Genomic DNA, 23806 nt, shown 5'->3' with positions numbered 1-23806 from the left:
TCTACATCAAAAGCAGTACACAGAAGTGTCAAACGTGTTAGTGAGCCATTCATCAACTTGCCAGAGGACTAAGATTTTCTAAGGAAACACCTCTCTACTCTCATCTTGAAGAATTTTATCTTGAGGCCTTATCAACTTAGAACTGGTAGCAATGGCATCCAGGACCTCTTTAAGTCATGTCTACACTCTGAAGCTAAAACAATGAAAATGGGTCATCATGTTTTTGTCTCTAGTGCACTGTCACCTGCTACCAGAGAATCCCTCAGGCATCAAGTTTCACCATGGTTTCTTGACCCCACACACAGCATGCAGATGCCACATGTAAGATTTAATACAAGCACTTTGTTACCAAAATGAACTGGATAATTTAAATAATTTGCTTTGTTTCATAAATTTTAATACATTTGAATTTATGCCTATAGTCTTGCCATTCTCCTTGGATATGCCTGTGTTGCATATAAATGCCCTTCATCATATGAGAATTTACTTTCTCTTGTTCGTTCTTTGGAGGGTCTTACTTTAAGGCGGAGAGGCCTTCCTGTTCCCCGCCACCACCATTACTAAATGGTAGATAGAAGGTCAAAAAAACTTATTTTCTTTGTGCATTTGGTGTAGGTTAACCCAGAAACACTCACTTGGCTTCCTATGATTTAATGGCCTCCAAGCCGGTGACTAACCAGCCTCCTTCCAATATTCCCTTATGAGCACTATGTGACACTATGTGAGCATCTGTACCTACATCAGTGTATGTGATTCCATGTGTCCCAGCATGTCTATGTTTACATTCTGATGCAACACCTGTTAAACTGCAATACCAAATTGCTGGTTATTGTTGGGGTTCCAGGGCTAATTCTGGATGTAATCTCAATTTCATAGAGGTAGGCAGAGATAACAGAAAGTTGACAGATTTTCTTGAGATCTTTTTTAACTATCCAGAAAGAATATGTCACACTAAAGCAATTTAACCATTAACCACTACAGGCACTATTTAGAATGTTCAGCCATGCCTTTCTTTTTTTTCTCTACTATGCACCCCCCACCACACACACACCTAGTGGCAGCCAGAATGAATATTTACAGCCGAAGTGCTAAGTCCCAGAGAATAATGGTTTGGATAAAGAAAGCTTGTCAAGGCTTTCTCTGCAACCTTGTTATGAGCAAAGTCAGAGCCTCTCTTGTTGCTTTGCTTTCAAACCTGAAGGCATCAAAGGGGCAGCCAGGTCATCTTTGTTTTAAATTCTCTTTTTCCCCTGCTGTCAGTTTCTGAGAATTCTCACTTTTTAAAAAAATTAATTCTTCAGAGAAGTTCCACGGTAAAGTTGCCCCTAATATGATTTATTTTAAAGAATAGTTTTAGTATTTTTGTTTAAAGTACCACCGAGGAAAGTCTTTACCATTCTGGATGTGAATGGGTCCCCTTCCTCAGACAAAGGTATTAACAAGAAGGGCAGGTGCTCAGGAAATGGACTAGAGCCTGACAGCAGGAAAAGGATCCGCAGAATGTTGGCAGTCATGTGAAATGGAAAAGGCAAAAGGACCCTTTGGACCTGAGCATCAATAACCCAGGTTACCTCCAAGGTCTAAGAGTCACCCCCACGACGGCCAATGAACACTCTCCAAGACACATTGCACCAAACACTCAATAATTTTTCCTTAATAGCCTTTAATACTAAAATGCATTAAATTTTTGAAGCAGAGAAAACACATTTAAGGGGGAAACAGAACCACCAGGTAAAAGGAAACAATGTGGCAAATAACACCATTTAAAACATAACTGTAATAATTTAATAAAGCTGCTTTATCATTTTCATAAAATAGACAGAGTGGTGATTCTTTTTTGTCTTTTTTCTTTTTACAATGACTCAATCACTGTGAAAATGTACATAACATACATATCAGCATATACAACAATTTCATCTTCATATAGTCAGCAACAGAGACTGCTTAATGAGACATACTGTACTTGCATCCCTCTAAATTTCCACCCTGGTTTGACAGGTAAACAGTAATAGCGTCATCAGGCTCATTCCCCTCACTAGAGGAGCGAAGGCCAGAAGCCTTTTGCAACTAATACCTTAGCATTCAAATAGCACAAGGAGGTATTTGTTGCTGAATTTCTAGCTTGAGCTAGTCTGGCTCTTGGTCAGTAAAGTCCATATCCTAGCCTTCCTCAGCTGAATGCCAGCCAGTGCCAGTAAAAGTCAACTTACCCAGTGCTGTTATGGTGTTAGCTGGTTTGTTTGCTAAGGTTGACAGCAACTTTCAGTTATTAACAAGGTCATCTTTAATTGTCAACACAGCTGAAGTAACGTCAACATCATCAGTTTTCCCTAATGACCTACAGTGCTTTCCAATCAAGATCAGGTGTTTGTGGGTTGTTCTGTACCAAGAGCGTGTTACAATATATATTTCAGACAAGGTGGTTGATTTTCTTTGTTTTACAAAAGCAATATGATTCCTATTTGAAGTTAATTCACTTTTGCACAACAAGTGACCCACAGGCCAATTCCAGCCTCACAAGAAAACAAAGAGAGCTGCAACGACTTCATTAGGACAATGTGTTTTGCTCTGGAATATTTCATTATCAATATAAAGCCACCCAGTCCCAGCCCCACCCCCACACATCCCCTTTGAATATTACTTTATTACATACTTAAACTAAAGAACAACATCTCAATACACTTCAGTGTCAGCAGATACAATTTGACTCATGAAATGACATCCTTAAATGCAATTTTACCAAGAAGGCAAACACTAGGACTGTATACAATGGACTTCTTAAGCTCATTTATGCCAGTTTTTCAAAGTCTGAGAGGGTCTCATTACCCTGGGTAAAGAGCCAAGTGGACCAGACGTGTCAGAATGCCCTGGGGAGCATTCAACATGAAAATCATCCCCATAAAGTGGAATTCCAGCCAGAACTGCTACTATGTACAATAATAATCTGTTTTCCACCCTGAATAGTCAATCCAGCTATCCCCTTCACGCCTGCCTCTCCCCAAGTGGACCACTTTTGTTTTGCTTTGTAATGCTATGATAGGGACATAGGAAAAAGTCAACTGATTTCCCCACACACAATCAATCAGCTGGTCATATGTTGAAGTGACACTATCAGGAAGATACTCTAGGTGGCTCTGATTTTCAGAGTTCTGAGTTTTATTTCCTTTATCATTTTTCATTAGTGATCAGTGAGTCACCATGTCAAGGAATTTGTTTAAATGGGCACCTTTGATACACTTAGCCCCATTAGGCAAGTTAATTATGGAGCAGCCAAACTCAAAGAGTTGTCCCATCAGCATCAAGCTGGGAATTTTTGCATATGAAAAACAATCAGGCCCCACAACATAACAATTGGACCAAAAACTCTAAGGGTAAGACCCCATCAACCTGGGCATCTGATTCATAGGAATTGCTGGGTCAGATCCTCAAGGTGTCCGATTCAGTTGGCCTAGGCAGGGACAGAGAATTAGCATTTCTAAAAAGTTCCCTAGTGATATTGTTGCCGCTCTAGGGACTACATTTGGAGAACCACTGCTCTGCAGGAACTGCAGGATCCCTTAGCCCATAACCTATCTCAGTAATAAGATGTACTGTAATTTAAGCCTACTGGCTTTAGAGGATCAAAGAGATGCTAAGCTTCATTCTGAACAGGTTCATGGACTAGTCAGCATAGGGAAAAGGAAAAAGATATTCCACATAGCACCAAGGCTCTCTTCTCCCTATTCCTTAGTTTATAGTATATTCCCATATTTGGGAGAAAGCAATCTATCAATGCAAACCTTTACATTGCATGAAAGGGTTTAACTGCCCAGGGAATTGCTGAAAACAGTTGGTAGTAAAGCGTGTCACACTTCAAAACCAAGGGACATCAGAATAATGGAACAGAATTCCCCAGGACTTAGAAACCAAAATTGTTCCCCCATTTTTAAGTGTGTAACATGTTTTTAGAAGGAAAAGGAAGAATATTTGGCCCTCTGGCCCTTGTAGCTTTTCATCAGACATGTTAAAAAGGAGGGAAAAATCATGAGTCAAAGGGAAATTTAGGATCTTTACATAAATTTCCTGTTTGCAGGCACAGTCTGCCTATAAACCAGCTTACAAAGCCCTCCTAGATGCACTTGCACTTCTGGGAGGACGCATACATCAGACAACTGTAGGGGAAAAAGATATTTTCTTAATGAGAAGAATTCTCTGAACATACTCAGTAAAGGTTTTGGAAGCCAAAAAAAAAAAAAAATCCTGACTGCCCACTGCCCACTGAGAACAAAGTATTTGGAGAGGGAAAAAGGATGTGTCTATAGCTTGAAACTGAATTCTGGGGACAAAAATGAGGAAAAGAAATTCGATAAAAAGCAAAATCAATGTCACTTCTACTCTAACTATTTTAAACCTTGTTGGTAAGAGGCATGGCAGCCAGTGGCCCCTCTGACTCAACAGCCATGTAACATTTAATGTTCCCACCTTCCACAATCTTTCCAGCTCTCTTGTTCCCACTGAGCATAGTAAGAAATACACCTGTAGAAAACTGTCAAATCTGATTTCAAAGTGACCTTGAGGTGGTAGCTAACAACATAATATCAGGATGGATCAGAGTGGGGAGCAGTCTAAATCTATAGGCAGTCATCATAACTTAAAGGGGACATTTTAAAAGATTCATGGTGTTAATCAAATAGTCACTTGCAAGGAGAAATAAATACCTAAATCAGGATCTACTATCAAAAATAAATAAATCAGAAGAAGACAAAGTATATGAGCGAGAGGGAATGAAATGAGGCACAATAAAGGTGTTGTGGTAATTGATCTCCAATTGTGTGGGTTTCAGAGGGAAATTTGCAGCCACACCAACATTTTGCATGAGGTAGTATTCAGCACTGAATAAGAAATAAAGATGAATTTGTAGCTTTATTTATAGGTTCTTTTTCAGAAATGTTCTCCCCTACCTAACCCCATCCCTATTGCCTTCTCCACCCCCTCCCACAAAGCCCTTCCCCCTCCCATAAAAGAAAATATTCCTAGTAATGTATAAGGCTAGGAACTCAGGCAAAAATAACTAAAACATTTAAAAGAGCTGACCTTATCTACCTAAACTTAAGAAAATAATTTCTCTTTTGCATTCAAGTGCTCTAACCTGTAGGACTTCTTTCTGGGTAACTCTTAAATTTCAAACAATGAAACAAATGAGAACAGAACCACAAAACTGGTTTCCCTAGAAACAACTCTTTTCAGACCAAGGCAGAGCAAAGGTGACATATTTCTTTAGTTTTAAATAATGAACTCTTAGGCTGCAAGAATACTATGTTGGCTAGTGAATATTAATAAACAGAAAATAAATGGGGGTTAGAGCAATGTTTAAAAGAATGTGCAGTTTGTCAATAAAAAAAGGTGTATTCCTAGCCTACAGCAAAAAGAGTTAGCTAAATCTAAACAAATTTTGTTTTAATAGTTTCTTGTTCACATTTTTAATCAAAAAAGTATTTGTCATAAAAAGACGAGTTCAAGTGTCCAAGTGTCTCCATTTAGAAGGCACAGTAATTGGATTAGTGATGCTCTTACCTGTTACCTGTCTTTTCCTAAATGTACACTTCGTACTGTTTACTCTATTCCTATTTATAAGCCTAAGATACAGAGCAACATGGAGTTCTCCATTCCAGCCCATGACGTGCTTTACAATCTAATTCCAATCATGATTGGGAAACACTGAATCACGAAGTGGGTGTCTAAAGAGATGCTAATTTAGATCTCAAAATAGATTCAGTCATTTTGAGTTTTAGATGATTGGAGACAGGGAATTTCCAAGCCTAGGAACTATAACTTCAGGAGCAACTTTCCTGTTCAGGGCCTAAAAATTAGAAAAATGGATCTCATAAAACTTCTAGCACAGTATTTCTGACAACTGCAAATTAGATAGCAGCATATCCAAAAATCACTTTCTGCAATGATCTATCATGGACCTGGGCAGAGGACTGAAAGGCAGGAAAAATACTTTGCAAGGTTGTGAGCAATCACTACATGGGTTAAAAAATGTGAGTATCCTCCAAGTACTCAATCTATATGTGTGGTGTTGCTCATTCATTTGCTGTCTCAGTTGTTTGCACTTTGTTTTTGTCTATTTAATTATTTTTTAAGAAAAAAAACACCAACCTTTAAAAGCCTTTTGCCATCACCACACACATAGCAATTTGCAATATCAAATACAACAATAGCACAGCTAGCAAAAGGGTTCTTAAAGCAGGGGTGTCCACAGCAAAGTAGCGGCATTGGAAAGTACTCAAGCTTCAGAAACAACCTTTTGGGGGCTCGATTTCACATCACTGAATCAATGAATAGTACACAATAAATGACCATTAACTTATCTACACTACAAAAAACAGTGGTGAGCTTATTAAAGGTGTCCAGAGCTTTTTTTTTTTGCCTTTTTTTAAATGTAATCCTCCACAAACAATGGTAATTTATATTATAATTTTGACATAGAAAAATATATAAATTCAAACACTAAATACATAATACTTTTCACAACTGAATTTGTCTCCGTTTCCCCAACATCAAGGCCCCATGAACAACTCAAGCCAAAGCTAATTTCCTCCAACTGAACACCCCTGCTGCCTGTTGAAACGAGAGGGATTGTCACAGAATAGTCACTTATAAACAATACATTTAGGCAAAGCGCTGCAATATAGCCACTCAAGAACCAACCATTGGTGAGCAATTAAAACGAGCAGCTCCTGCATCTTCGCTAGCCAGCATGGTTTCTTTCTCTTCTTCCCGAGACTGGTTTAGAGAACGATATCCTTCAGACGCTTCACGCCAGGGGACTCTTTGTCTCGACCTTCCTTCAGAATAGGGTTGACCTCGTGCATTACTTTCTCGCTGTCAGCTCCACGGGGCTCAGCTTCAGAAGGACGAGAAGGGCCATTGTTGACACTGTTGACATACTGCTCTAGATCACGGGCCGGGGGAGCCAGGGCGACGGTATAAGACACGGAAGGCTTGGTAGGCAGAGGGCTCTTTAGGTGGAGGGGGGATGTGACAGGGCTAATAGCTTCACAGCCATTGCCCGCCTCCCGGATAGCGCCGTTGACCTTGGGGCTGCAGATGGTCACATCGACAGTCCTCTTGCCTTTCAGGGTGGGCCTCTCCTCAGCAGGGTGGTCGCTGACATCTTTCCCAAAGGTTGCGAAAGTCCGCTTGGTGGGGCCGCAGTCGTCGTAAGCCTCAACATCAGCAGCAGTAGCTTCAATGGACAGGGTGATGATGTTCCTCACACGCTCAGGAGACTTGGAACGGGTAGGCATAGGGTTCCGGGGCATCCAACATCTGTCAGAGTGGCCAAGAATCCGGCATTCTTCCCTGCAGTGAAATCCTTCATTCTGATCTGTTTAGAGAAAAAAAAGTCAATTTCATCAGCTTTTCCCAGGAATCACTGCTATTCCCCAGTGTTCTGTTTTCTTAGGAATCCACAGGCCCTTCTGGGAAATGGCACTTTTAGATAGTCCTTTATTGCCTCTTGGGACAGGTGTGAAGAACTGGATTTTGAAAAGGCTATAGATCTCCCCCTATATACTCTTTTTATTGTTGTTGCTGTTTCCACTGCTGACAAAACAAGAAAACCTAAAGGGAAACCCGTTATGATGAAAAAACATATTTAAAAAAAAGTTTATCCTGAGCGTTAAGGTGCTGAGAGTCAGCATTTTTATGAACATGTCCTGCTAAAAATCACCTGTGTTAAAAATTGGGTTTAGCGGAAGAGAAAGTGGAGGCAGGGCAGGGAATCCAATAGTCAGTATATTTAAGAAGACATGACCATTGTTTTTTTAGCAAGAGCACTGACAACCACCCTTCTACCCTACCCATCACTAATACATACTACTTAATTTAAGTTTAGATTGCTACTGTACTCTCTTTGAGAACCTATTTGTATCATTTCTTTTTGAGCACCAGTTGTCCCCCAATCTCCTCACTATGCTGTTGCTATAAATGAATTTCCCATCAGAAGGAATATACTGTGATCCCTTCCTTCCAACTGACTAATAAGCTTCAACTGATCCTATATGCACACATCACTCATGTTGGGCATCATTTAATTAGACCCAACTAGCCATCCTTCCTTGTATTTTTTTTTTCTCTACAGTTTTACTAGAGACATATTTCTTAAAGAAATACACACTGCTGGTAGGAATGTAAATTTGAAAGCCATTATGAAGAATAGTACAGAAGCTGCTCAAAAATTAAAAATAGATGAACCACATAAAAGCTATCTCACTTGAGGGTATATATTCAAAGGAAATGAAATCAGCTTACCCAAGAGATACCTGAATGCCTGTGGCTAATTCATATTAGCCAAGATACGGAACCAGCCTAGGTGCCCATCAACAGTTGAATAGATAAAGAAAATATGGTATACATACCCAATAGAATATTATTTAGCTATAAACAAAAATTAAATCCTGTTATTTGAGGCAAGATAGATGGAACTGGAGGAAGTTGTGTTAAGCAAAATCAGCCAAGCACCACATGCTGTATTTCATATGTGGAAGCTTCATAAGTTGATCTCAAAGTAGAATAGAGTGGAATAGAAGCTAGGAAGGGTACAAATGAATGGGGATAGAGGGAAGTTGGATAATAAGAAGATAGAAGGAACAAATTCTAGTAATTATACAGCACAGTAAAGTGACTACAGTTTACAATAACCTATTATATATTTCAGAAGAGCTAGAAGAGAGAGAATAGAGGATCTTGAAAGCCCCAAACATAAGGAAATAATAGGGAAATGCTTTGATTGGTACATACTGTACACATGTAATGAAGTATCACATATCACACTGTACCCTACAAATATGTATAGTTCATTACAGAAGAAATATATGTCTTATGGATTGCTTAAACCCCATCATAGAACACTTGAGCAGTTAGAATTCATAATTATTGAAGTGACAGATTTTTGTCTTTCCAGGTCAGGTCAGGTTCCTAAAGACCTCTGTCTCTGAGTTGCTTTCTACACAGCCTATGTCACCAAAGCACGGACCCAGGGTTAACTCCTGCCTGTCCATTGGAAAACTTAACTTCAATGTCTGATTTGTAGCCTTAGTTTTTCAGATCCATTTATATTTATGTTACACTCTTGTAGGAGAATGACCTAAATAAAAATTTCATCACATTATACAACACATCAAAATCTGAGCAGCTTAACATTTATAGAAAACCTTGGGGTAGGATTGGAGGAGGTGGGGAGACTGTGAGAGACAGAGAGAGAAACAGAGAAAGAGAGAGACAGAGAGAGAAACAGAGAAAGAGAGAGAAACAGAGAGAAAGAAACAGAGAGAGAGAGAGAGAGAGACCAGCCAAAATTAGAAATGTATGCTGACTCAAGAAGCCTGCATTTCAGGGTCTTGCCTGGAAATAGTCAATATATAACACATCTGCCTTGTACACTTGTATTTCTATTTTATTTTTTGATATTTTTCTGCTTGCTTATTGATTTTTTTAAAAAGTAAATTACATAGGAAAACAAGTTGTTGCCTTGCCTCATTCACCAGAGGTTCTTTGGTGAAGTAGCAAAGGGAAAGGGCTCAAGGAATAATGGTTGAATGGGTTGTGTATTTCAACATTTGAAGAAAAGGCATTGGAAGCAGTTAAATTTTTCAGGAGCCAAATCTAAACTGAGTCAAGATTTGAACACAACTCTTTAAGTCCTTACCAAGGACTGTGAGTTGTTGTTTATCACTTTTGGTTTCAAATAACATTTCATGACATTGTGCCAATACAATTAAAATAAAATCTAACCTAGCTTTAAAGTATGTATACCCATTTTACATATGAAAGAAAACACTGTTAATATAGATGGGGGGGAAGAACATTTCTGCCCACCACAAGCTAGCCTATATGTATAAATGTACTGCAAATGAATTACCTTTCAAAACTGAAACTTCAGTTTAGTAAAGAAATTAAGCATAGTACTAAAAGCGAAAAATTCACAATATGAAGCCCCTTAAGATAAACAATGAAGACAGACAATACATTTAAAAAAAAGCAAAGAGACTAATTCTAGATTTGCATGACCGGTAAAGATTATGTGCCTGCATTATGTAGTATAGCAGCAGAGGAAAGAAGTATGAGACTAAAGAGAAATAATTTTGTATCATCACAAATAAATTGTCAAGGTGGTGGCTCCTGATGAAACAGAGGTAAGCTAACAATTCACTAATTCTCTGCTGAGAATCTTCTGATGAGCCTATTTGTGCCTTGATATTTTGCTACATCTTTACCTGAAAATATCTAGGCAAAGCAAAATGTAGGATTCTAAAATCCATATGTAGTTATGACAATTCAAACACATTACTATATGCAGATGAATGAAGCAAATGCTTTTAATTCATACATACACATGATTAGCATTGACTGATGAATTTGCAAACTGGTCTTGCTACTTCTAAAATTGTTTCTAGAATTTTTTTTTTAATTTGGATTTTAAAAAATTGGAAGAGAGACATAAATCATGGAGCCAGAGAACTTAGTTCAAAACAGATCTGGTTACACTATACCAAAAACAAAAAAAATACAAAGAAAAGATAAGGTTTCTTCAATCTGGAAAATAATACATATTTTTGGTCACAAATTGTCATTAGGGATCTTGGTGAGAGAATTCAAAGCCATTGGCAAAAAAAATCTTAAGTAAAAGCATCAGTTTTGTGAAAGTATGAGAGGTAACAATGACTAAATCATGATGGATGAGGAAATAATTCAAATAGAAAAAGACCAGAATCTGTTATTTTGTGCAGATGACAGCAAAGCTTCATACAGCAACTTCTACTGTCCTTAGGACATGAAACTGCTGTCTCCTCATTGTGGGCAAACAATATGCTTCCACCTAGAAAGAGTCTACTCTCGGTCCCCACCAAAGTAATTGAAGAAAATGATGAAAACTATCTTAGACCTTTCTAAAACGTTCAAAGTCCTGGCAGAATAGCAGAGTTGAGAGTCTGTCTGGGTTTGTATAGATGTCCAATCACAATGGATATGTTCAATAATGCTAGTAGTTCTTTATGTGATTCAATTTGGGTGTATTAACTCAAATATCCTAATGATCAGAGACAAAAATCTAACACTAAAATAGTTCAAGGTGACAGTTACAAGAGCACTATATTACCTTTTCAGAAGTGATCTTCAATCAGTGAGACAAAAAGAAAAAATCAAAGTGAGTTCCAGCTTCTGCAAGCTCAAGTAGTTGCTACTTTTAAGCAGTAGTAATACAACCTACAAGCAAGTTGTGTGGAAACCAGAAAAATCTTCCTAGTTTGTACTCTATACATCTACTTAACTGAGTCTGCATCAGTCCAAGAACAAGACAATGTGTTACCACGGCACAGCCAATTTTTGTGAGATATAATGGACAATAGTATGACAATGATTATGAAGAAGTTAAATATTATTAAAATTGGTCACATATGCATAACCAAGAAAACATAATTTTTGACCTGCTTAACTCCTACTCAAATGAAGCCAAGAAAACTAATTGCCTACAAAATATCTTTTTTAAAAAATTAGAAACAGAGCTCCCAGGGCTGAGTATAGTGGTACATGTCTATAATACCAACTTCTCAGGAGACAGAGGTAGGAGGATAGAGGTTTGAGGCCAGCCTGAGCAAAGTTAGCACAAAACCGTATCTGAAAAAACAAACTAAAAGCAAAAGGGTTGGAGCATAGCTCAAGAGGTATGGAAATTGCAAGTACTAGGCCCTGAGTTCAATCCCTAGTACTGGAAGGAAAGAAAGAAGGAAGGGAGGGAGGGAGGGAGGGAGAGAAAGGGAAAAGGGGGGAAAGTGGGAAGGGGAAAGAGAGAGGAAGGGGGAAAGAAAGGGGGAAGGGAAGGGAAGGAAAGGAAAGGAATCTACATTTACTGGCCTTCCTTTTGGACAGGGTTTACCTTGTAACTAAGATTGGCCCAACATGAAGGTGCTATGTTGAGAAGCTCCCTAACAGGAGAGAGGAAAGAGAGATTTAGTAAGAGACTGTTTTGTTCTGATTTCTTCCTGCTTGTCCTGTTTGGCACAAAGTCCTAATGGCTAGAGCTGCAACATCCATAGTACTCCCAATGAGGCATCCCTAAGGATGGAAACAATGTGTCAATGGGCATCAGAATAGAAAGATGTAAAGGACCTTGGAATATTGAAGATATAAAGCCACCTTGAAAGATCTGAACTTCTTTTATATAAGAGGAAAAATAAACATCCCTATTAATTTAGGCCATAAATTTATTTTCCTTAGTGGAGGAGAAGGGACTTCATTACCAACAGTTGACCATAATTTATGACTAATACGTAAGTCCCAACTTCAATTTCATTTGCTCCAGGAGTCCTTCCCTGATCCCTTGGACTAAAGTAGGTCTTGTAGCACCTCCCTTTAATAGCACTTATGACACATGTAATTACTATAAAGTTTGTGTTTTCTGATAGCTTTAAGCTCCAGATGAGCAAAGATTGCTTCTATCTTGTTTCCTCTCCTGTGCACTGAAACTAGCAAAGAGAGCAGATAGTCAGTAAGTTTAACTTAATTGAAAGACAAAAGTACAGAAAGAACAAAGAATCTTGAGTAACACCTCAGATAGTAGGCCAGTGATACAACTCTGAAAAGTGGAAATAAATGTTCTATGTAGTAGAAACAGAAGAGAAACCTACAAAACAAACTGTGTCACTTTTCAAAGCCATTAAAGTATAAATAAGAACTTGAGAAATACTAGTCAGGTGTTAAGAGCCTCTACATACTATATGTAGATCTTAAAGCAATCTTAGTATGCACTGATGTCCAGTTGAAAATTTGCTTCAACCTGGAAGTTTTCTATTCTAACAATAGTTAACAGAGCCTGTAGTGAGATAAATTAAGAACTCACTGAGTTCTTAATATTAGCCCATGAGCTGAATGTGTTGTTCAAATATCAAACATTGTTTCAAGGTGTTAAACAATATTGTTGTTAGTCCCAATAAAATATAAGCCAAAATGTGACCAATGATGTGCCTTTTAGACACCTATTTTTAGAATAGTACTAAAAGTAGGAAAAGGTTTCAGTCAGAAAGGGTTTCATGACAAACCTAATGTTACAATCTATTATGCTAGGGACTTACCAAAGGAAAGAATTATCCAGGAAAGAAATCCTAAAAGCATTTTAAAGACTTCAGAGTCAGGAGAAAGAACAGCTGTCCTGTTTCTGTAACTTACCAAGGCAAGCAGTGTGGCAAAGGATTAATGGAAAAAGAAGGAAGGAAGGAAGCATGGGAAATACAGAAGAAAGGAGAACAGGAAGTACTATATCTGGGCTTCAGACATTCATTCCATGTTGGCTTTGATCTGATTGGTATCTTAACAAATGGGTTTTTCTTGGATGTTTAGATACCATTTGGAAAAAATCTGCTAATCATCCAACAAAAATTCAATAAGGAGGGGGGGAATGACCCAAACATTGTATGCACATATGAATAAAAGAAATTAAAAAAAACAGAAAGAAAAAAAGAATTCAATAAGGGCTTAATGACACTTCCTAGAACCCACCCCCACTCCAAGCTGTGATGCTGAAGGGAGTTTACACTCATTTTGCAAGGTAAAATTTTAGCCATAAAAGATGGGTTTCCGTTTGTAAAATACTCACAGGAACATCAGCAAAATCTGAGACATTTTTCAACACATATGAACCACTGACACCAAGCTATCCTGCAGTTAGTCTAATTACAATTAAAAGCATACCACAAATCAAACAGCTACTTGTCTCTTTCTCACTCCCTTCCTTCCCTTTCTTTCAGCATTTTTCACTGTTTTTCGTTCCTCCCCAAAATTTACTTTTTGCTTTCCTGTTCTCTATCCTCCTACTTCTTAGCAGCCCTTCCTATAGCATTATGCTCTGACACACAGCAGATTGAAGGGGGAAGATGCCAACGTGTGACTGGCATTCAAAATACCTATGTACTCCCATTAGACAGATATCCAAAAGTGCTATCCAAAATCAGTCCTTGGTACATGGAGAAAATTCCCATGTTTTTAATTTATCTGTGTACACTCATTAAGAAATGCCTATAATTATAGTAAGAGGATCCATCGCAAATTAATAAGACCTTCTGTTTTCTTTGGTCATCTAGCAGAGCTCTGGGTAAAAGGGACAAAAATAGGAGAGTTCTAATGGGGTGAGAAAGACTAGTTATGTCTCATAATGGAAATGTCTCAGGAAGGACAAGGAGTAGGGATGGGGTGTGGGAACAAAGTTATTGAGAATGCAAAGGGATGTTGTCAAAAGATAAGAGACAAGTAGAGAAAAAAGCCAGCTCTGACAGTTGACTAAACGAATTCTGAAAAGTTTAGTTTTAGCTTGAGATAGGCAAGGTGGTTGAAAAGACTGATGAAACGCAACCTTGTCCTAGATCATTTGACAGATCAGCATCAGTTAGCAAGTGCCACCCAATATTTGGCCTTTGTGATGCCAAATGGCATATAGGCCTCTCTCCTCATTCACAGTCTATGCTCCTGAAATTCACTTACTCCCAGTGCAACATGAAAATAGATTAAAAAGATGCCCCTTTCAGAATTCAAAGCAATTGAATTATCTTCAATGGAATCTTTAGTTCTGAGCTAGTCAAAGAGACAAAGTTAAAACATATTGAAGTATAAGTGCTGGAGAATTTAATATTTATGATAGATGATAGTGTGGCATGTGCAGTCATACAATCTAAGTCACAATTTGGGCAATCACAATAGTTCCTGGAGTTTTCATTTTTGTAATGGGGCTCAATTCAATTCAATCCATAAAGAAGAGATTTCAAGATGTGTATAAGTATAAATCATTTGTGCTGATGCATGGAGAGCAAGGAAATGAAGCAAAAGACTGCCTGGAAAATTGAGACTGAGAAATAAGAGGTGCTGACAGTGACTGAGATAAGCAAAGATTGACTAAACTGGAATCTTTGTATTTTGGCTTCTGTGATGGAGAAAATTGTGTGACAAAATGCTGGACTTCATCTAGGTGCTGAGAAACCATCTGAAAAAGCATCTTTAAAGGTAAAATATGAAATGACACAGAAGACCACTGAACTATTATCTAAAAGGAGGAGCACTGAGATATTGCAATTATGAGCAATGTGAAACTGTTTTTAAGAGTTTTATCCTAAGATGCTCACAAGTCTCTTAGCCCATACCAGTAGGACACATATAATACCTGGTCAGTTCTCTGAAGAGTTCAAACCACTTGTTTGACTTTGTGTAGATTAAGCAGTCAGACCATTTCACACATTCTCCCCGCAGTTACATGCTGGGAAGACAGAGTCCTCAGATCATACTTACAAGTAGCTGGCTCTGAGCCTAAACTTCTCTGCAACTTGGTTTTACTCTTTCCTGGGAAACAAGCAAACTTCTAGCACATCATCAGCTTGTTTTTTCACTTTTATGATGGTTATGATGGTTGTGAGCTTCCGGGTGTCTGGGAGAAAACATAGTAAGGGTGGCACAAATAATGCCAGTACAGAAAGAAAGAGGGAATAAGGCATGTTGGCCAGGAGAAAAATCTTCCCTTTTTTAAAAATGAAAATGTAATGTTGGAAGGAAAAAAGGCACCTAGCAACTGGGATTCTCCTTTACAGGAACTGACGCTTCTTTCAGTCAAGTCTCAAGACACTTAGTTTTGTAGAACACACAATGCTAGTCATGAGCCAATCAAAAATGTTATAAATGCAACTTCTACATTCCTTAAGGCCTCCTAAACATCAAAATATTCTTGGGACTGGATGGGGAAGCTAAGAAACTACAGTAGTAATTCTCCTAGCACTTCTTATAAGGTGCCCAGTAAACCAATCACTGTCTCTTGCAATAATTCAAAGGGATAGTGTGTCATGTCATCAGCCAGGTAGTAATCACTAGCAATGGTCACTGGAAGCAAATAGGAATGTTGGGTGAAATGATGTATATTGACTGCCTTGGATGGAGTATTTGTTACTAACAGAAGTCTGGTAGAAAAGTCTTGGTAGCATTATCTTGATGTTTTAGTATAACTCCAGCAACCATCTGGAATACTGTAGTGCAATGACACAGCTTCTGGGTATAGCAAACAGCACAATCATTTTAAAAATTCATTTCAAATATCTTCCTGTAAGCTAATAAGTTTTACAGCAGTTTCAATTCTTCTTCATTGCAACAAAGAAAAGCTTAGTTCCAGACAAATTAAAAGTAAATTGATTGCCTTAGGGGACTCTATTCAAATATCACTTTTCCATGTTAGAAGTCTTTTTTTCCCCTAAAACATACATACATAGAGAGAGACAAAGAGCAAAATCTGGGTGGGATAGTGAGATGGATGATGGAGATAAAGAGTAGGAAAGGTATAGAAAGCAGAATATGAAAATGACAAGCAACAGAGGGAGAGGAACAGACAACCCAACCCATTAAATCCTTGTTTGCAAAACCAGGTAGAAATCAACTTAAAATAAAATGCAAATGTGTCACTGGGGCACAGGCCTAACATTTGTGCTGGAATTTATGAATAATAACTATGAATAATGAATACTAAAATTGATGATATAAAATGCTACCTTCTATGTTTACCAGTTATTATCCATCTTTCATGGACAATCCTCAGTTTCATTCTTTTGCTCTTTCCCTTAAAATTACATAGAATGATTCTTTTCCAGTTGTCCACTTAATCATTCAAGTAGGGGAAAGCAAGCTGTATTTTATTTGGGTATTGCCTCAAAGTCAATCACATGATTTCAGAAGAGAGGTCAATTAATCTATTCTTTGAAGAAGCCTGATAATTTGAAGGCACTCTACATTTGTCCAGTGGCCCTATTAGGAAGAAAGGGCCCTTTACAACTTTAGTGCATTGATGTTCTGGTGTGATCCATTGACATTCTGGTGTGACCCCCTGGCCTCCAGCCTGCCCAACTCCTCTTTGACACACAAATAATATCTGTTCATCTGAAGCATGGGGGAAGTCTTGGGATCTATTTCGGCTACAGCCGTGAGGGCTTTTTCTGGGATGGCTCTGATCTTTGCCTATAAGAATAGCAGAAGTCTCTTGGGTTGAGATGATCTGAGTTAGAACACTGACACAGCTCTAGGAAAATCTATGTAAGAACTGAAACACAGTAAGCCTGGATCATGGCCACAAAATCGCACACACACATGCACACACACACTCATCACAACCACCGCTACCACTAGTCTCATCATTGTTGACACTCATTTTTATTCACAAATTAAAACAATGGAACAAATCAAAAGGTTACTGAAAAACAGGCTGATAAATTTAAATGCTGTATCCATCTGTACATCATGTATCTTCACACCCTTGGAATAACCCTCTTTTTTCCAAAACATTGCATCACCTGAATACAATTTTATTTCACTTACCTCTTGTTGGTTAAAATACTAGTCTTTCATGACTGGGTCTGTGAAACATGGGGCTAATGAACAAATGCCATGCTATGGCAGGAGAAGCCCTGAGGAATCTAGTTCTCTGCACAGAAAACTAGACAGCAGTGGGAGTAGAGAATTTGAAGCTTCATTCAAGCCTGCATGATTTCCATTCTCTGAAATTCCAATTTAGCAATTCCAAGAGGAAAGGTGCAGACTTATATTAAATGTTGGACTCTAGCATAAAAATATTCTAAGAGCAAACTGAAATTATTAATTAAAGAAAAAGCCTTCTCTGGCCCTAGAGTTTTCTCATCCCCTTAATTCCACCTTGCAATCTTTTTTATTTGCTCTTATCAGTTAGTGAACAGCAAATAATCTGGCTTGCTATTAAAACTGCAGATGAAATAATCAGCTTTGGCAAAAATGCAAACAATGCCTAGTTGATGAGCTAAGGATCATCATTTGCTTACATATTAAGACATGGCACAAGTCCTTTATCCATCTTAATGGCCCTGGATCAGTGAGTGGGTAGGGGTGGAGTATTGGAAAGAAGAGAGTGGGGCAGATGCAGAATGATATTTTAAAACCTCCTGCGGGCGTTCAAAGAACTCCCTGCTGTTAATTTCAGAGAGAGAGAGACTACACAGAATTGTAATGCTGACATAACTTCCAAGATAAGATGCTTACAGGACACTAACAAGCAAGGACATTGACAAATGGTTTCCTTCTCCTCGGGAATCTTTTTCCCCCTTCTTCTAGAGTTTATGTAAACCGAAAAGTTTATATTTTAACACCCTGTTGTCCATTCCAATATAGGAGATCAGTGGTATTTCAACAAAGAAACCACTCATGAGTCATAATTTTACAGAGACAAGAGTAGGGAAATGAACTGTTTGAAATGCGTCTAATTCCTTGTGTGATAGCTAATAAAAAGAAACATCTGAACACAGTGCTTGAGAAGCATTTTTGTACTGTTCAACAGACTGAAAATAATAGCCTTTTTTTCTGGTCTGCATTACCATTAAAAACAGCCTTCCCTTTTGGTCATGTGTGTTTACAGAGGGAATAATGGTTGATACAAGAGATGACCTTTCTTCTGTACCACTCAACTAGATACAGACCGTACAGATGATTTCTTTTAGCACAAACCAACTTTAATTTAAAAAAGTAAAACTAATCATGTCACTAAAAAAATTTCAGAAATTACTTGGGAACTGTGAGGAAGCCAGAAAAATATCAAGGTACCTCTCAGGAAAGTTGTTTGGAAAGTAAAAGGGGATGCTGACATCTCACTTGTGTTTAAGGAAGCTCTTGACCTCTCCTCAGAGGAAATCTTCCATCTTTTCTATATCCTTTCTCCTAACCACACCCCACAGATTGTCCAAGGCAGGAGAATAGTAGCCTGATTGTGCACTAAATAGAATAACCCACGAAGTGCACGATGTCAGCTCCCTCAGTACATTTAAGATGGGACTGCCTTTATAGGAATTTAGCATATTCACATCGCATAAAGGAAGCTCCCCTGTTCAATGAACCTTTTATTCCAACCTATAAATAGTAAGTACTTCCATGAATTAATTCCCATTTCCCTTCTCATCTCATTTCCCCTGTCTCCATTCCACAGTGTTCAGCTAATCTCTGCTTTGACCAAAATATCCTTTCATTTAACCATTCTCCAGTTTTGTGATCTTTCCTCATCACAGAAAACCTTTCTGCTTAGAAATTCAGACCTCCAAGAAAACTGCAGGGAGGCAATCAGAGACAATAGCAGTGGCCAAGTCTCTGCCAGAAAATCTACAGATATGGAAAAGCCTGTTCTCTGAGGGCATTTCCTCCTTCCCACCGAAGAACCTTCAGAGCAAGTATGACTCTTCCATGGGGCCCCGCTTATTATTAGAAACAGCTGTGCCTGGAATTTCCTGAGCAGGATACGTTACCAGCACTCCTTATAAGAAAAAAAAATCTGAGAAGAGAAATATTAACTGAACAATTATATAGTCTGCATACCCTATAAAAGAGTCCACATTTTCCTATTAGGAGAGTGGCTGGTTAACATTAACTATAAAACAGAACTTTTAGATCTTACAATTCCCTCAAATTCTCAAAAGCTGCTATGAATTTTGCATTTGCTGAAAAAAACAAACTCAACAGGGCATACAGTAAACCACTCAACTATTTGCTCATTGGAAACTCACAGCCTGATACACTGATCCTCTCATGTCCTTCACGTCAAGATCATTGGGCCATCAGTCAAAGGCTAGAGAAGTAAGCTTCATCTTGGTGAATTGGAATCTCTAGTGTCAGATACAGTCAGCCTGACTAATGGGAACCCCAGCTTGCCAAAGTCTACAGCCTCCTTGTCTGTTCTATACATCAAACATGCTTTGAAGTCCCATGGCACAAGCCCAGCAGTCTAAAGATCCCAATCAACTATCAATAACTTAAGTGTAAGTGATTGTGGCTGAAGTATAAGCCAAATGTGTTTCCTTTTTAGTTGTAGAAATTCCAATGCTATTATGGTAGCCATAATACTCACACCTGATTCAGACAGGCATCCATGTGCTAAGTGTTATGGGATGCTCTGCACATGCTGCAATGATAGCATTCAGCAAAGCACTAATAGGCTTCTCAGTCTGAAGTTCCAGGAATACCGCATCAGCAATATTGACAGGATTTCCCCCATCTGATTGAATATGATGAGTGATAGAGGGGTCCCTATGTTCTGTGCTGGAATTCTGAAGACACCCACAGCTGGTGAACAAAGGAATGCATGTATAAACATCATAGCATGAAACACTCTAGTGAGTATTATCTATCTCACTGACATTCCAATATTGCATCGACAGTAATTTATTGAATTTTCTCCATCTTTCTACTTTTTTTTGGAGGTACTTAGACTTGAACTCAGGAATCTGTGCTCAATAGGCAGGTGCTCTATCACTTGAGCCATGTCTCCAGCACCATCTCTCTACTTTTGAACACTCTTAATGATTCAAATTCAGGGCGCTATCAACCTAGCTTTTTCTCAAATCAGAGATTTCCATCCTATAAAAGAATATTCTGTTTCAGAGACACTGTTTTTGAAGTGAGCTGCTCAGGAAAATGGCTTTTAAATAGCCAGTTGTATCAAGAATGAATATCACTGGCTGGGTCATTCCTAAATGTAACAGCACCTCAGTGCATTGAAAAGGAAATTTTTTTTTCTTCCTTGACCACAACCTTGTCCTAACATTCACATCCAGTGTGAGGCCAACTACCTTTGTGTTAACTATCAATTACCCTCCCCCAAGAATAACCTGGAGAATCTGAAGCATCAAACAAAACCTGCTATCTCATCAGGAATCTCATATTTTGGAACTCAGGAATATGTATGGCCCTTATGTTCTTCATAAAGACAGAATAATTACTATTGAATTGAGCACAGCCAGTTTTATGCATGATTGTGATAGGGAAGAGACAAAGGAAATGAATGATCCATAATATATGTATTTATTATGGAGTAATCTTATTTACTTCTGTTGTAATGGTGCCTATATACTAGAAAACTTAAGCATTATTTAGCTGCTCGTTATTTAAACAAATCTCAAGAACAAAGCTGAGTCCAGGTATCAGGCAGACAGCAATTTTCTCCAATCAACAAAATGCTGCTCCTCCCTTGCTTCCAGTGACCACAGAGAGAATTAACTGGAATATAAATGCAGCTACAACTTTAAGATATTTTCTTTGATTTTTTTTCTTGTCATATTTAATATTTTAGGCTTCTTTATTTTGCCCAATGTCTTCCATTTCTTTGTTTCCTACCACCATATCTGGAACCTCATGAGGATATGATTTTAGATTTTCTCAACCCTTCCCTGGTTCTCATCCCCTACTGATAAGAAGCTATAAAACAGTATAATTAACTCCAGCTGCCTCCTCTTCACTTCTGACTCTAGTCACTAAACAAGCCGACCCTGCGGGTGTGGACTGCAGTGGGTGGAAGAATGTCTGGCTCCATCCCAGCCATGATGTGCCTCTCCCAAATTGCAATCCTCCCCCACTAGACAATACCTAAGTTCAGTGTTCTTGTTTACACAGCTGGAACTGTGCAGACCCTGAAAATCATGCAAAGGAGACTGGCTGCTCCCTGCTCCATTATGAATTTAATCCTATTTATTGAAGGAAGAATAAATGAATGTATTAAATTCCCAGTGTTGGGGTAAGGGCTACTAAGAAAGAAAGTGAATGCTCCCCTTTTGAACAGAATGTTCATTACCATGATTGCAGCAGCCCACAAGTGTGAAGCTTTCTGTCTGCTATTAAACAGGCAGCAGCCAATAAAAGCTTAGGCCAGAAGGAAAAGCTGTACTAACGGGAAACACAACCATCCACTTCAGAAAACAATTCATTGTACTGCTACCTTTTAAAAATGACTCATAGTGAAGATACACTACTTAGGCGAGACAGTGTTTCTGTCTGGGTATATGGCCATACCACCCTGAACGCGCCCGATCTCATCTAGCCAGTCTGGCTCTTAAGAGTGTAGATGAGTCTGCTCTCCCCTTTGCAGAACCCCTGCCTTGAGTCAGTCATATTCCTGCTCACCAACACCAAGGACAGCCCTCCCCGCAACCCCATCAGCTCCTAAAGTAAGGAAAAGACAAAGTGTAAGCTTGGTCCTAGATATCTGACAACCATCTCTACTGAGAGCCTACAGCCACAGGGACTGGTGGAAAAAAACTGTACTATTGCCAACTTTTAGGCTACAGAAACACAAAGGTAGATTTTTCTGCTGCAGCACTGTATCCAATGGCAAGCTTCTCTCAAGAAAGAATGAGACATAAGCCAGTTTACTAGAGAATTTAAAACTTAATCTACTCCTCACCAAAGGAAAGCTTTTTCCCCAACAGCACATCTGAAACCAGCTTCTCTCAATGAAGTGTACATGTACAAAGGACACCATTCTGAATCTTCTCAAAGGGACTAAGACTGTGGGCTCTGGAGAGTCTGTCTCTGAATTTCAGCTCTTAGACTTAGTAGCCCTGGCCTATGGAAGTTACTTAAAGTAACTTGTGCCTTGTTGGGTGTTTTCCCACCCATAAAACAGAACTAATAGCACTGACCTCATGGGATTGTTGGGATGATTAAAAGAGGAAATGCATGTAAACTTAGCTAAAAAGTGCCTGGCACAAAGGAAGAATCCAATACACATTAGATGTTCTTATCCATCAGACACTTTAATGCTTTGAGATAGACGGGAGTCCAAGCTGACCTTATCCTTAGAACACGTAGCCAACTACTGGTGAGACATCTTAAAGATGTCACCCTATCAGGTTACACTGGTAACCCAAGGGCCACCATGGGTTATTCTTTTGGATTAGCTTTACAATAAGATGCAAATGTTCTGTGTAAGAAGATGGCATAAGAAAGTACACTGAAAGGGTAAAGAAGAGTAATAGAGGGGTTTAATCTGGTTAAATGACAGTATTTCACAGGTGAACTATCATGGTGAAACCCCCTTGAACAGTGAATATACATTTAAAAATGAAGGACAGGATTGTAAAATAGGTCCCATCACGAGGTGAGTACTAGTGGGAGAGGGGAGGGAGAAAGGAAGGGATAAAAGAACGTGAATACGGTTCATGTACTTTGTATACTTACATAAAAATAGAACAATGAAACCTGAAAAAAAAGATGCAAATGGCTGTTGGAAAGGGAGAACAGTTTTGCTCAGGTCCCTTGAAATAACTAGAACTTTGGAGAAACAGAACATGGAACTTGGGAGTTTTTATGCAGGGAACTAGGAAACAAGCAAGAACAGCTTGGGAACACAGGACCTTTGAGTAGAAGGGCTAGTGGTAAGGGAAACTATGAAAACCCAAAGACAGCACTGGATGCCTGGGCTCCCGAGTGGAGGAGAAGGTATAAGCAGATAAATATAGTAGCATTGTATACACACTTGTGCCAAGGGCTGTCCTTGCATATACCTTCTGAGAATATGAGAAATGCTCTTTTACTCTGTGCTTTCTTTTCCTCCCAGGCACAGAGCTAATTCTGACTCTCTGTTACAGATTTCATCATTTAGGGGGAACAAAACCACACACGCAGAGTGCATTCAAATTTAAAAAATAGACCTCAGACAGGAAATATTGACAAGATGCCTAATATGCTAAGTATGTGGAATTAAATTGAATGAGGCACTTGGGGTGGGGGAGCAAAAAGAGGCTGCACCAAACACATTTGGAAAGGCAGTACCAAAATGACAGAATAGAATGCTTTTGATTGATTAACAGGGAGCATAATGTGAGGGGGGAGTTGGACTGGAGTGGAGAAGCTGACGATATCGTAAATGCAAGGGAAAAGTATGATTAGAGGAAATCCCAACAACTAGCAAAGAAGTGGAGTCACAAAATTAAAGGCTGGAGGGGTAGATAACAAAGCACCT

At 38.7% G+C, this 23806-nt stretch overlaps 1 protein-coding gene across 2 annotated transcripts in view; it reads right to left on the bottom strand.

Moving 5' to 3' along the window:
• Window positions 1–1645: 1645 nt before the first annotated feature.
• Pcdh19 (protocadherin 19) overlaps window positions 1646–23806 on the bottom strand; it is a 101616-nt gene continuing 79455 nt past the window's right edge. For both annotated transcript variants that reach the window (XM_074064419.1, XM_074064418.1), the window contains one exon: window positions 1646–7372. In XM_074064419.1, the coding sequence (XP_073920520.1) occupies window positions 6774–7372 (599 nt within the window). In that variant the 3' untranslated portion in view covers window positions 1646–6773. The remainder of the gene's footprint in view (window positions 7373–23806) is intronic.

The sequence above is a fragment of the Castor canadensis genome, chromosome X (genome assembly GCF_047511655.1).
Source record: "Castor canadensis chromosome X, mCasCan1.hap1v2, whole genome shotgun sequence".
Taxonomy (NCBI): domain Eukaryota; kingdom Metazoa; phylum Chordata; class Mammalia; order Rodentia; family Castoridae; genus Castor; species Castor canadensis.
The sequence above is the reverse complement of the archived record's forward strand: the minus strand, read 5'-3'. Positions and strand labels throughout refer to the sequence as shown.